The following is a 15742-nucleotide window of genomic DNA, read 5'->3' as shown; positions in this document are numbered from 1 at the left end:
TCTCTCTCTCTCTCTCTCTCTCTCTCTCTCTCTCTCTCTCTCTCTCTCTCTCTGTCATACACAACACAATAAATAAATAGTGAAGCCGTGTATCAAATGAAGATGTAGAATTTCTTCCTCACTAGTGTCAGGAACAGTACTATTTGTCTGATGTCATCTAGGCAGAACCAATAATGCACACTTTACTTTGGGGTCATTCAAAAGCAAGTAATAAAGATGTAATGACATTGATTTGAGCATAGGTAGGTTTGGGGTTGGTGCTTTTTGCTACATTTTTTGCTTTTGGTGTGACTGTTTGCTTTTTCAACTGCCTAATCTTAGAATTGCATTTTTAAATTGAGTGCTTGGCTCTTGCTAGTCACTAAAATGCAACCTATAGAACTGGGGTCCCTTTCTATTGTCAGCTCCGCACGGTTACTGCATTATTGGATACCTTTGAAAGACATTACAAAGATGATATATTGTTTATGTGCACATGCTTCTCTATGTGCGTGCAAGTGCAGAAGGGTGTGGGGAAAGAGTGCTCAATAAAATCAATAAGGTATTTAAGTCACTTTTATTTAAAGTTCATAAAGAAAAATGCTCCTGGACTTTGCTTCTGTTCTTTGAACCTACTCGCGGTGATGGGGCTGACAGCCTGGCATGACTGTATTCCTTCCATTTATTGTGCACACAGCCTGCAGCATCTGTTGTACAATTATTTGCAATATGTATACATTCTTCCACATTCTTTTTTGTCACATTATACGTTATACTAGAGAGGTGCTTTCCATGGCTTTTAACAAAATGGTTTCCATACCAACTAACTCATAGTACTTGCTCAATAAATATTTATTAAACCAGTGCTTAATTTAACTATACAACATATAGCTGTGTTATGTCTTCTAATGAAATATCTAGTCAGGTTCTGTCTGATATTAGCAAAGATATTTGCTTAATTGAAGTATTAATATTTATGTTCTATACCAGGGTGTTTTAGGAAGAAATATTTTCTTTGATATTGTCTATTTTTTAATCAATCTTGAGATCATATAGGAATTCTTGGAAAAAATTATATTATATATATATTTAAATAATTTTAAAACAGGAAAGCATTTTATTTATAATATTTAATTATTTTCTGGGAAATGGACATTAAAATAAAAATTGAACATTTTTAGTTTAATTAATATACAAAAAATCTGGAATCTTTTATATATCTCTTCAGAGATGCCAAATAGTAAGTCGATAAAATGGCATTCCATTTTTTTGCTCAATAAATACAATATTGTTGTATATTTCCTTGAAACATCATCAGAATTGCAAAGTTGTTATAACTCCATATTATTCATAATGTTTACTTGAGCAGTATTTTCAATATTTAGTGTATCATTTTGCCATTATTAAATGTAATAGTTGAAGGCACTATAAGAGAATCAAAATACACCTTCTCTGAAGATAGTCACATATTGCAAACTATTTTCATTATGACACATGTCTTCCATTAGTGGTCATAAATACAATTATCAAGTTTGATTCAATATCATTTTCTTCTAACTCTGCTAAGAAGTGGGATTCTACTTCAACTGGCCAGAGAATATGTTTCTTTAGTGGAGGTCAAACAATTTTGAGAAATGATCTCAGTGTTGTTGCCTTACCAAGAAAATATTGACTACGTGGTTTGTTCTTACCTAGCAGTCAAGAACATAGGAAGATGGACTCTTCAAGTCAATTGCATAAGGCTTATTTTATGAATTATTTTTTTTAATGTGGGTGAAAACAGGTTTGCCAAATCACTATCTAGTCTTCATAGGATTGATTGATGCTTAAGATATTTTTGAGACATAAAAGCCAAGAATGTTCACCTTACTTTACTAGAAAAAATAAAGTTGTAATATCATTCCTAACTGATAGTTTTACAGGTTCAAAATTTGAGTCAAGCTATGTACATGCCTGTTTGTAATGTACATCTTTCTGTACTATTTGAATGTATGGATCCATGTAGTAAATAATAAATAAATGGATGTTTACTTCACTAGGACAGCTGTGATCATTGCAAGGAATTTCAAGTTGTAATAGATGATATTTAAAGTATGAGAATGAAAAAAATTAGAGTCCCACAAGAGGCCTAAAAGGTTACTTTTCATAAAGAAAAGAAATATAATCACATTGAAGAACATTAATGGTAATTATTTAGATATAAAAACTAAACTATAATTGTGTCATATCAAATACCCATTCTGAAATAAGAACTGAATTTAAATTATTGTCCAACTATGGTCTCACTCAAGTTGAATGTCTCACTTTACTGTATCCATGATAATACATCATGGCCAAGACAAGTTATAGAAGAAAGAGTTTATTTGGCGCTTACAGTTTCAGAAGGTTAGAATCCATGACTATCATGGTAGGGAGCATGGGTGAAGGATGGTAGCCATGTATATTAGAGCTTACATCTTGAGATATAACCTCAAAGCAGAGAGAGCAAATTTGGAATACCATGGGTTTTTGAAACTTCAAAGACTTTCCCCATTGACACACCTCCTCCCACAAAACCAAATCTCCCAATTCTTTTCAAACAGTTCCACCAACTGAGGACCAAGTATTCAAATACAAGAGCCTACAGGATTCATTCTTGTGCCAACAACCACATTGATAGTCAGTTATTTTCTCATTCTCTGTTTAGTGAGATTTCTGAGTTTGCTGTAGGCAAATTCTTTCCTCTAGCGGCCTAAATTTAGAGTTTACCATGTGAGTTTTCTAGAACCAAAGATACATGGGGAGCTTAGATGGGATTTAATGAATGGAGCTCAGCTAGTATTAGATAGAGTCCCCATTCTTTTGGGGATGTCTGATATACTGTAGAATATTCAAGGCATCAAAAAATGAATTAAGGTAACTAATTTCTTATATTTATTTTAATCTGTGCCACTAATGTTTTACCCTGGAATATGTATACACTTTTATTTAACAAACATTAATATTTCCAGCACCTTGCTTTTAGCATAGGACATTGTAGCCCTGATGAGAAGAGATGGACAAAGGAAGGCGTAGGGCTGGGTCAAGATTTATAAATCACTCAAAATAGTTAGGTTATTCTTCAAACTTTGCCTTTTTTTTTTGTAAAAGTATTTATTAACATGTTTTGTGTTTCTGAATTATACAGTTTCCAGCATTGCTATGATTTATGCATTATCCTTTGATTGATGTGTATAGTATCATTTTCAAACAGAAAGGCATATATTGGTTGCCAGCCTGTGAGATTTTTTTTTTTTTAATTTGTACAAGTCTCTTTCATGGAGCCAGCCATTTAACTGAAAAAGGCCATTGCTTAGGAGTCACTGTGATTTCAACTTTTCTTTTTTCTCAAATATTTGAGAAAAGTTTTCATGGCTTTCAATATGGGAAATAATAAACATGGTAATGCCAAGAAAACAACTATTTTTGTTTAGGCTACCACAGAAAATTCTCTCTTTCTCTATATAATATAATGTGTATTATAATATATATATATTATCATGTAATACAGTGATATATTATATATCCACACATATTAATATATGCTATATAAAAATAGATAATACATAATCTATATATGTAATGTCTTGACATATGGAAGATTCTATTATGTTCTAATTTCAATGTGATATGTATTTCCAGATCTTTATCTTTCCAATTTTTGAAAAAGGATTATTACAATTTAAAACCTTCCCAGATCCTCTATTGGAGAAAACAGCCTGGGTATTTTTCTTTCTTAGTTTTAAATTCTAACAGAATAATGTAATGTTTTAAACTTAAGATTTGTTGGGAGGCTATCGTCGTTCATATTGCTGTGTTAAATGTGTAGGTATTGAACTGTCGATGAAATATGAGACATTTAGTCAGTGACATTTTAAATGAATCTCATCATAGGGAAAGCCCGTGGGAACACCAGATGCCGGCGCTTATTTCCGTGTGCTTGCAGAGCATGGAGTGGCTGCCTTGTTTACAGCACCGACTGCAATTAGAGCAATCCGTCAGCAGGACCCTGGGGCAGCCTTGGGGAAGCAGTACTCTTTGACAAGGTGAAGTAGAGATGCACAGGGCAAATTACATCAGAACTTGGAGTCCAAATATAACTGAGCATTGTTTTTTTTTGGTTTTGTAATACCTCTATAGAAGGAGTAAAACATTGTAAATGTTATTAAGAATGTCTCTGTGTATGTAACTCAGATAGGTGAATTAGGAACCTCACTACACATATTTTTAAGCATTATAGTCCTGTCTGTTTCAATTCAACTCAAACTATAACTCTTCCTATTTTCCTTCCTTCCTTCCTTCCTTCCTTCCTTCCTTCCTTCCTTCCTTCCTTCCTTCCTTCCTTCCTTCCTTCCTTCCTTCCTCCCCCCCTCTCTCTCTTCTTTCTCCTTCTATTGAAGACTGTGTTTATATTTTCTTTAAAAGTAAAATTCTGATTATGACTTCAGATGCATGTTATCTCAGCACTTAACTGTCTTCTGTAAATATTAGTATATCATGTCTTAAATGGAGAGAAATATTATCAAATATGTATACATAGATGTAATGTGAATGTTATTGTCCAGATTACATACGTTTGTAATGAGAGCAGTTATTCCATTTTGCTTTGTAACAATATGCCGTGGATACCTTAGATATATTTTTCTGTTATTTTGTTGATATCTTTAGTTTAATGACATGTACCTTTGGAAATAATTATAATTATAATAATTTATACCGTCAAGGCCTTTTCCAACACTAGTTCTTGCTGAACTCTCTGATATAAGTCACTGCTGTCATGAGCTAAAAGAAGAGATTTTGATTATTCTTTAAGTAAAAAGGTAGGCTTAATTAAGAGAGTTTGAATATTTGATGTTTAGTGCCATGTTATTTGAATTTCATATTTTAGTGGCCCAAAGTAATTTAAATAGGTATCATACAAGCAGCTACTGAGATAAACAAGAAGGTTTCTGTTTGGGCAGGAACTTTAGTTTTGTTTGTTCATCTTTAAAATAGTTTTATATTATGGACAAGAGACCTAGACTCACTAAAATATACACAGATGATGTAAATAATACAGTTTTATTTTTTAGAAGTTTGCATAGGATGACTCTTGCAATACAATATTCTATTTATCTTCTTTTTTGCCTTCATTTATCATACTTCAGTTATCCCTAGTTCAATGCAGAGGATAGAAAATCAATTTTGGCAAAAAAAAAATACTCTATTAGTTATATAGTATCCATATCTGAAGACAAGCCTAGAGGTTTCAAACGTTTCTCAGTCCTGCCCAGCCTTATGGTCTAGAAAACTCTCCCTCTCATGTTCCTGCAGCTGCATATAAAACAATCACTCAGAGGAGCCTCCATGGTACTGGACTAGTCCCTCTGGATAAGTGAGACAGTTGTTGAGCTTGAATTGTTTAGGGGGCCCCCAGGCAGTGGGATCTGGACCTATCCCTAGTGCATGAGCCAGCTTTTTGGAGTCTAGTGCCTATGGTGAGGCCCTTGATGCAGGCAGGAGGGGCTTTGACCTTCCTCAACTGAATGTACCAGGCTCTGCTGACTCCCCATGGGAGACCTTGCCTTAGAAGAGGTGAGAATGGGGGGCTGGGCTGGGAGAATGCTGGGGGGACGACGGGAGGAGAGAGGACAGGGGAATCTGTGGTTGATATGTAAAATGAATAGAAGATCTCTTAACAATAAATAAATAAATAAACAAACAAACAAACAAACAAACAAATAAATAAATAAAATAATCACTCAGAGACATATTAATTACAAACTGTATGGACTCTGGCTTCAGCTTCTTGCTATTTCATATTAAATTAACTCATTCCTATTAATCTATATGTTGCCATGTGGCCGTAGCATTACCAGTCTGCTGGCATCTTGTTGCTCCTTGGGCAGCAAGGCTGGCATTCCTCCCAAATCCACCCATCTTTTCCCTGTATCTCTGCTTGGATTTCCCGCCTTGCTGTAAGCTCTCTTGCCATAGGACAAAACCACTTTATTTATTATTCAATGGGAACCGCACATATTCACAGTGTACAAAAAGACATCCCCCAGCAAGAGGTTTGAGAAAGCATTAATTTAGTTTCTTAAATGTCTATTCACTGACATGAATATACTTTAATGGTATAAGTTTAGGGTATGGAGTTATGTTTGTCAGTAAACTAAAATGTCTTTTGTTTACTCCATGTGTTCCTACTTACACATGGATTTTTATATGTTATCTTCCACACAATAATGATCACTAAAATTAACACTCTTTTCAAATGAGTAATTACATGTTGAATATGAGAATTTATCATACGCCTAATGACAAAAAGCTTTCTCCTTTTCACTCTCCTATGTCATTAGGAACCTAAGGTATACATGATGGTACATTTATCTGTTTTGAAGTGATATTTAGGAATGCTTAAATGCTTTGAATACTTTGGGGATGTTTATAGATTAAACACCCCCAGTCTTCAAAATATTCTTATTAATGAATGAACACACTGTATAAGATACAAATGGTTTATCATCTCATTTAGTAGTGGTATCTTCATAGGTAGAAACTGTGAACATTATCCTTATTTTACAGTTGAGTAAACTTAGGACCCAAGGGCTTAAATATCTCTTCAGGAAGAAACTAACACAGGCAATCTCAACAGAACTCATACATTTACTTTACCCGCTCAGGTATAGCATTATTATTTAGAAAAAGTATCACCTCTCATCAGGGGTTTTAACATTCATGTAATAAAAGGATTGTTTCCTTTTTGTATTTGTTTGCTACACAAATAATGTCACCATTGAACTGTATTTAATAGATTCTCACTTGTCAACAAAGAGTCCAATGAGAACAGAAGAGTTTAAGAAATTCTGTTTATTGCAAACAAAGAAATTAAGGTCCACAGAGGTAAAATTTGGGTTAAACACTGGATCTAGAAAACTACTCAGATCTTCTAATACAACAAAATGTGCAACATGAACACCATGTTACAGACATTTAATACATACTGAGTAAGATTAAAGGTAGAATAGAATATTGTTGGGCCACCCTAACTCAACTTAATTTTGAAGACTATCATCAAGGAAAAATATGCATGTAGGAGGATGGTTAGGGAACCCAAAACAAGCGGTGCCACAATGTTGAGATATGTTAGTTAAGTTTTGTAACCATCAATACAACCGTGATGGGATGCTGTGCTGGAGGAGAAGCCAAAATTAATTAAGCAATAGTCAAAGGAAATAGTGGTTAAGAGTTATTTAAAAATGCAACGATCATCTTTGTTGTCTATTGAGAAAACGTAAGAGAGCTCACTTGACTGTGGGGAGGGCTTGTGACCTATGAGATATCGTATTCACTGTAAGTCCCTTCTACTTAAGAAAACAGTATTGTGATGAGAATAGGTTGCATTCCTACACTTCTAAGAAAACTTATTCAGAGGAGAAGTGGCGTGACGAACAAGCACAATGGCAGACTTTTGCGTAGATGGATGTCATGGGGCCAACTGCTTTATTAAGTACCAAAAATAGTTTTCCCCATATATTATAGAAAAATACATTTACTAGTTTACTGCATCAAGCTAGCTCTTTCATATTAAATTAACCCATTCCTATTAATCTATATGTGGCCACATGGCTATGGCATTACCAGTCTGGTGGCATCTTGTTGTTACTTGGGCAGAGGGGGTGGCGTCTCTCCCGAACCCACCCTTCTTTTCCATGTATCTCTGCTTGGATTTCCCACCTGCCTGTAAGCTTTCTTAAGATTTTAATAAGATTTTGATGTTTTTCACAAGGAATATCTTTTAAAGTATAAATCACAAACCATTAAGGAAAAATTTATTGAATTTTGACAACAGTTAATTTGAGCAATTGTCCATCAAAAGAAAAAAGAATTCTGTACCAGGAGATTTTGTTAACATATACAACCATTAAATATTGAATTTATAGAATTGATAAAACCTATCACTAAGGAACAGACAACTCAATTAAGAAATGGGTGGGTAATAAAATGAGTTCATGAAGAAGGATACTGGAGCATGACAAGATTTTCACTTTCATGAATACAGAAGAAAATGTAAAAGTAAATGAGATTGCATTTTATTCTCACCATAAATAAAAAACCTGAAGTATATATCAGTGACCTTTCTGACAAGCTTATAATACCTCAAGGCTGTTCTCACATTGCTGATGAGAGTTTAAATGAGGACCACTAGTAATATGTTTATACCCTGTGGTCAATCCTTGGCTAGCATGGAGGGATGAAAATGAGGGAAATACAATGTAGTTCCCAGCCTCAGAGAATAGGCTGTTGTCATGGAATCCTATGCCAGGGCCCATAGTCAACACCATATGCTTTCTCATCTCATCAGAGTCCAGGCTGCCACTGTGCCTTGTTAGTATTTATATCTGAATTGAAGCTATGCCAGCCTCTGCATAACATAGGCTCTGCAGCATTTTCTCTCTTTCCTGTGCCACACCACAGCTATGCTTTGTAATTTTCCCTACCACCATTATCAGAACCACAGTTCTATTCCATCTTCTAGAGTCTACACTGCTGAGGTATACCACAGTCCTACACTGGTGTAGTTAGTGTGTGTGCTGCAGTCCATTTCACAAGAGTCAACTGGGGCCTCCTTCAGAAGTGCTCTTGTGCTTTACAATTTTCAGATCTCAGAAATCTGGCTTTATAGCCTCTTTGTGTGTTTGAATCCCAGTGCTGTTTTGAATGGCTGTGATCCAAGTCATTCAAACAACAAAGCAACAAGAGACTCCTAAATCCTTTCCCCTAATTAGCTAGGCAGCCAACATCACTGCTACCAACTTATGCAGCCTAAATCACTAAAACACCCACAACCATTGCTAATATTATTGCGAACAACTGACCAGCATTCTCAGGCTCCTCTAAGGAGAATTCTTTCTGCAAAGTGACTGCAATCTTTGTTTTTTCAAAGATTTATTTATTTATTATGTGTACAGTGTTCTGCCATCATGTATGTCTACATGCCAGAAGAGGGTACCAGATCTCCTTATAGATGGTTATGAACAAGCATGTGGTTGCTGGGAATTGAACTTAGAAGCTCTGGAAGAGTAGCACCAGATATCATTGTAGATGGTTGCGAACCACCATGTGATTGCTGGGAATTTAACTCATCATGTCTGGAAGAGGTCAGCCAGTGCTCTTAACCTCTGAACCATCTCTCTATCCCGGAGTAACAATAGTCTTAAACACAGATCTGATGAGCAGACCCAAAGAACACAAAAATCAGAGATATGATACCACCATTAGAATGTAAGATTCTCCAGCAACTGACCACAAAGAAACATAAATTCATGAATTGCTACAAAATGAGTTTAAAGAAAGTCCCTCAATAAACACTCAAGGAAAAATAAGAAAATAGACAATTCAATAAAAGTAACAAGCAGTTCATGACCTAGGACATGTAATGGAAAGGTAGATTTCATAACACAGAAACAATTCTTGAAGGTGAATACTTCAATTAGATATGATAAACAATTGAGAGTTTCAACCATAAGTTAGATAGAGCAGAAGAAAACTTGAAACTAAACTGTTTTCTTTAATGACTTGGGTGCTAAAAAGAAAACAAGAATCAAGAGGAGTAAAGTTAGTCTATCGACACTGAGACACCATGAAGCAAACAAATACTTACATTATGAGATTCAGTGGTTACAAGAGTTTATTCTGTCTGTTTTACAGATGCATGGATTTTTATAACTTATGTTAATTAAATTGTAGGTATTTTGAAATATATAAAGTAGTAAATTTATCTAATTAACATATAGATTATATTATCTCATATTATCAGTTTCTTCATTTCTAAACTCATGGTTTCCAAGCTTTTATTACATCCTTAGCATCTGTCACTTTTTCACAACATGTGTCTTCAATGGTTACTCCTCTGTATAAATTTGTCCAAAACTTGGCCTCTCCAAACCTTCCCAGCTCCCTGTATGAAACATTATACTGTGCACTAGTCCATTAGCAGCTGACTGATTGCCAGTCTTTTCCAAAATGCAATTGATGTTCTTTTTACATGCATACATGAATATTGTGCATACCTATTGGTATTAGCCATGTATAAGAGTATGGCATGTAGAAGGCAGGCAAATAATTTCCAAAAGTTGTGCATTAATTTACATACCTACTTGCAGTGTATAAGTGTTCTAGTGTTCATGTCTTTATTAGAACATTATGATTATGCTTTGGCCAGTTTCAAAAATTTACCAATCTGATTGTCATGTGGTAACAGCATATTAACCCCTCAATTTGCATCTTAGAATGTTAATAACTTTTTTATTGGACAATTGATACTTTTATATTACCCTGTATTTAAATATATACAAAATCTTTCAATAGATATATGACTACCATCTTTCGATCTATCATCGATCTATCTATCTATCTCTCTATCTATCTCTCTATCTCTCTCTCTCTCTATCTATGTTCTTTCTTAATTTGTAATTGAAATCCCTTTCAATACTTTAATGGTAGTTTTGATTGATTCTATATATATATATATATATATATATATATATATATATATATATATATATATATATAACTTTTTAAAATTATATTTGTGTTTTAATTTTATACATCAGCCATGGGTTCCCCTGTCCTCCTCCCTCCCGCCCCCACCCCTACCTTCCCCCATCCCCTTCCCTCTATTCCCATCTCCTCCAGGGCCAAGACTCCCTTGGGGATTCATTTAAACATGATGGATTCAGTACAGGCAGGTCCAGTCCCCTCCTTCATGGATGAGCAAAGGGTCCCTATGTAAACCCAAGGTTCCAAACAGCCACCTCATGCACTAAGGACAGGTCCCAATCCCACAGCCTGGATGCCTCCCAAACAGTTCAAGCTATTCAATTGTCTCACTTATCCAGAGGGCCTGATCCAGCTAGGGGATCAGCCTTTGGTTCATAATTCATGTGCTTCCATTCGTTTGGCTATTTGTCCCTGTGCATCTCCAATCTTGGTCTCAACAATTCACGCTCTTACAGTCCCTCCTCTTTCTCGACAATTGGACTCCTGGAGCTCCAACTGGGGCCTGACTGAGGATCTCTGCATCCACTTCCATCAGTTATTGGATGAGAGTTCCAGCATGACCGTTAGGGTGTTTGGCCATCTGATCACCAGACTAGGTCAGATCAGGCTTTCTCTCGACCATTGCCAGTAGTCTACAATGGATGTATCATTGTGGATTTCTGGGGACCTTTCCAGCACTCTGCCTATTCCTGTTCTCATGTGGTCATCATTTATCATGGTCTGTTATTCCTTGTTCTCCCTTTCTGTTCTTGATCCAGCTGGGATCTCCTGCTCCTCTAAGTTTCTTTCCCTCAAACCTTGCCCTTCATTACTCCCACTGTCATCCAGGTTGTTCATGTAGATCTCATCCATTTCTCTGTCATTGGGAGATCCCTGTGTCTTTCCTTGGGTCCTGTTTTCTAGGTAGCCTCCCTGGAGTTGTGTAGCAATCTAGTCATCTTTGTTTTACATCTAGTATCCTACTATGAGTGAGTACATACCATGTTTGTCCTTCTGAGTATGGGTTACCTCACTCAGGATGATTTTTTCTAGATCCATCTATTTGCCTGCAAACCTCATGATGTCATTGTTTTTCTCTGTGGAGTAGTACTCCATTGTGTATATGTACCATATTTTCTTTATCCATTCTTCAGTTGAAGGGCATCTAGGTTGTTTCTAGGTTCTGGCTATTATAAACAATGCTGATATGAACAAAGCTGAGCAAATGCCCTTGTGGTATGATTGAGCAGCAAGGTCTTGGGGGAGATTGATTCCCAGTTTTCTAAGGAAGCACCATATTGATTTCCAAAGTGGCTGTACAAGCTTGCACTCCCACCAGCAGTGGAGGAGAGTTCCCCTTGCTCCACATCCTCTCCAGCATAAGCTGTCTTCTGTGTTTTTGATCTTAGCCATTCTAACAGGTATAAGGTGGTATCTCAGAGTCATTTTGATTTGCATTTCCCAGATAATTAGCGATGTTGAGCCACATATCAATGTATATATTTTGGCAAGTTTCATTAGTGTTTAGTGCTTTCTCAGACCATTTAATATACTTTACACAATCTAATATCAGGAGGCATTTTCAACATTAATTCTTTTTTCCCTTTTTTTATTTATTACATTTGTGTTTTAATTTTACACATCAGCCATGGGTTCCCCCTGTCCTCTCCCCTCCTGCCCCTGCCAACACCTTCCCCCCAGCCCCTCCCTTCCATTCCCATCTCCTCCAGGGCTGTTTAGAACCTTGGGCTTACACAGGGACACTTTGTTCATCCTGGAAGGAGGGGACTGGACCTGCCTTTACTGAATCAACATTAATTCTTTAGAAACTTTTTATATCATTTTTCTAACTTAGAATTATAATCTGTCCTGAGTTGACTTTTGTAGATGACATGAAGAGGAAGCCATATTTTTCCTTGTGTTCAGATAAACCTCTTATTTCAATGATTATCCTTTGCCTCCAGCTCTGCATTATAAGTTCTGTTGTACTAGTTAGTGCCCACACATTCATAGGTTAGCTTTTGACTATTTTGGTCTATGACTTACTTAACAGGGTTTTGCTACACTCCCATTATTGTGTCTATAGCTGCAGATTTATGATGGAATGGTTATGCTACAACTCTGTCTTTCAAATTTGATGTGAATATTCTTGGCCTATTTTATTTATATTCAGATTTTAGTATTATCAGAGAGAGAGAGAGAGAGAGGAGAAAGAGAGAGACAGAGACAGTGACAGAGACACAAAGAGAGAGACACACAGAGACAAACACAGAGATAAAAAATTTCTACTGAGATTTTGCTTCAATTCACATTAAATTTATAGATGGATATAGTGAAAATCTTCATGCAACATATTTCCAATTCTTGATTCTAGTGTAACTATTCATTTTTCACATCTTTTATTAACTATATCTAAGAAACTTACTTCCTATTTTTGTCAGTGGTAATTTATTTATATTTTTACTGTGTTTTAGTTTGAACTAAAAGTGTTTTTCTAAATTACATATGTTATGATGGCCTTTATCTACTTGCTCATTAATTTTAAAAATTCCATTAAATTTTTGATTTTTTTTTACCATAGAATCATGTGCCAAACTACCTTACAGTCTTGAAAAAATGCAATTTTTGTCAACATGTTCTACTTTCTAAATTTAGCTGAATTCAGCTTTCTTGACACTTAAAAAGTCAATCAATATCATTTTTATTAACATAGAAAAGATTGATGATCATCAAAAGTTAAAGAAAAAATCTGATGAAATCTTAAACATCAGTATAGAAAGAAACTTTGTAATTAAAATGGATAACGCTATACAAAGAATACTAATAATGAAACACTAAGACTTCAAAGGGTACTAGTATATTCCTCCTCATCATCATCATCTTGTTTAGACAAGGTCTCACTGTATATTCTAATTCATCTGTAACGGGTTATATGACCTCAAATTCACAGCGATAAGATTTCCTTGCGCTGGAATTAAAGAAGTGCATCACCCTGCCTATTAGGTTAGACCTTTTAATACCAGTTTACATCATGAGGCCATTATTGCAAGGTACTGCATTCCTATACATTGTCTGTATTCACATGCATTGTACACACTTTACCATCAACATCTCATACTTCACTGGTCTACACTGACAAACAAATCACCACTGCTTCATAGTTACCATCATAAGTTTATATTTAGGCTTATTTTTGGCAAACATGCTATGCATTTGAACAAATACATGATGGCATGTGTTTACCATACTGAGAAATGTTCCTTCCTTAAGTAAACCTTCTTTGTCCCCTATTTTCTATTATGTCTCTAGTATTGGGAAATTTTTACCTTTTAATTTAATTATTAACTTTGGCCTTTAGATTTCTTTTCTTATACTATCATTAGTTTGGGTTTCATAGATATGCTGGCTTTATAGAGGAATTTGGAAGTAATCTTTTCTCCCCCATCTACAGAGTTCATGAAATGTTAATTTTTTTTTTAATATAGGTTTTGGAATACTGGAAAATTTAGGCTTGTGGCTTACTTTGTGAAAAGGTTTTATATTATGAATTCAGAATGTGTATGGCTCAAATTACTTTGTTAATCTATCTATGGCTTCTTTAATCTGTTACGGTAGTTAAATGTGCACAATTTTTCTGTCATTTTCCTTTATACATTGCTCTTCCTTTATGCTTCCTTCCAATCACTGGCACTCTAATGACATGTGTTTGAATTTTCAAATGATCTATTATCTCACTTGCTGTATTTTATTGCTTTTCCCTGCTTTTTTCTTTCTTATGCTGGTTGGATGATTTGGGTTATCAAATCATCTTTGCAGTTCTATCCAAGCTTTCACGGAGTTTTAACATTTTGTATACTTTCAGTTTCAGGAATTTTAACTTTTATTATAATTGCCAGCTGTCTGCTAATGTTACATATGCATTTTAGGAAGGTATTATTCATCATAGTTATTTCAAAATAATATCTGCATCTGATAATCGAAATGGTCAATTTTTGTGTGCTCTCCTTTGTCTTCTTTCCCTCATGTATGATTGATTCTAGGATCCTTTCTCTGTTGTAAGAAAAAGTCATTCAACAAGTGTTCAGAATCTGAATTGGGCTACCACACAAAAGAATCCTTATTTTCCACGCAGCTATCCTAAGGAGAGGAGAGGCACTTCTATCCATTCAGACATTGAGTGCTCGGAAGCCAGACTAGAGCCTTGCAAAGGAAGATTTTCTTTGTAGCTTACCTTTCTTATTAGGGGATACCTCATCAGGTGCTCCAGCTGGACACCCAGATGGCTTACAGTTCCTCTTTCCACGGGAGGCTTGGCAGTGTATTTCCCTTTCCCCAAGACAGTGTGGAGTTTGGAAACATTTGAAATTCTGAGCCTGTGTTCCACATGGTTGTCCTACAGATTCTGAGCTTTTTAATAACCATTTCCTAGTGGGCAAAGTTGAGCAGAGAAAATCAAAAAGTCAGGAACTGTTCAGTCTTTCTAACCCTCAACCCCCATTTTTATTTCTAATGACTCAACTGTTCATGGCCCTTTACAGGTGGATCCAAAAGATTTTTTTTAAAAGTGCGGTGCTTTTCTGGCTGGATTTCAGAGAAATTGTTAAGTAGAATACTCGTTGGTCATTAATAGAATTTGCAATAACATGAGTGATATCAGCATGGTATCTTTGCATTCCAAATGTGAATTCCAGTGTTAAAGAGAGTGAAGGGAAGGCAGATACTAGTGTAAGATATACTAATAAAATAATGGTGATCTGACAGGTAAAGTGGAAGTTGATGAGATTTCACTGAAATGATCTATTTGTATATTTAGTATCTGTTGTCACAAATGATGAATAGTTTTTAATTATTTTGTCATTGACAGATCTTTAAAGAAACATTAACTGTTTTCTTTTGCCCCTATTAATTACAAAAAATTCTTTACCATAATTTCTTAGTATCCATTTCTTTTCTGTAGCATTTTCCCTTTTTTAAAAATTCATTTTACATACCAACCACAGCTCCCCCTCACATCCCTCTTCCTGCTCTTCCCCCTTCTGCCCTCACTGCTCATCCCCTCCTCTAACAGGGTAAGTCCTTCCATGGGGTAACAGCTAAGCCTGTGTACATTCAGTTGAGGCAGGACCAAGCCCCACCTCCCCGCATCAAGGGTGAGCAGGGTGTCTGACCACAAGTAATAGGCTCCGGAAAGCCAGCTCATGCCCCAGGGATAGATCTTGAT

At 35.6% G+C, this 15742-nt stretch overlaps 1 protein-coding gene across 2 annotated transcripts in view; it reads left to right on the top strand.

The window, feature by feature from the left end:
- The window catches only part of Acss3 (acyl-CoA synthetase short chain family member 3), a 172797-nt gene that overhangs the window by 101627 nt on the left and 55428 nt on the right, over positions 1-15742 (top strand). For both annotated transcript variants that reach the window (XM_036169452.1, XM_036169451.1), the window contains one exon: positions 3892-4043. In XM_036169452.1, coding sequence (XP_036025345.1) covers positions 3892-4043 — 152 coding nt within the window. The remainder of the gene's footprint in view (positions 1-3891; positions 4044-15742) is intronic.

Source organism: Onychomys torridus, chromosome 20 (genome assembly GCF_903995425.1).
Source record: "Onychomys torridus chromosome 20, mOncTor1.1, whole genome shotgun sequence".
Lineage (NCBI taxonomy): Eukaryota > Metazoa > Chordata > Mammalia > Rodentia > Cricetidae > Onychomys > Onychomys torridus.
Note: the sequence above shows the minus strand (reverse complement) of the source record. Positions and strands in the feature narration are given on the sequence as shown.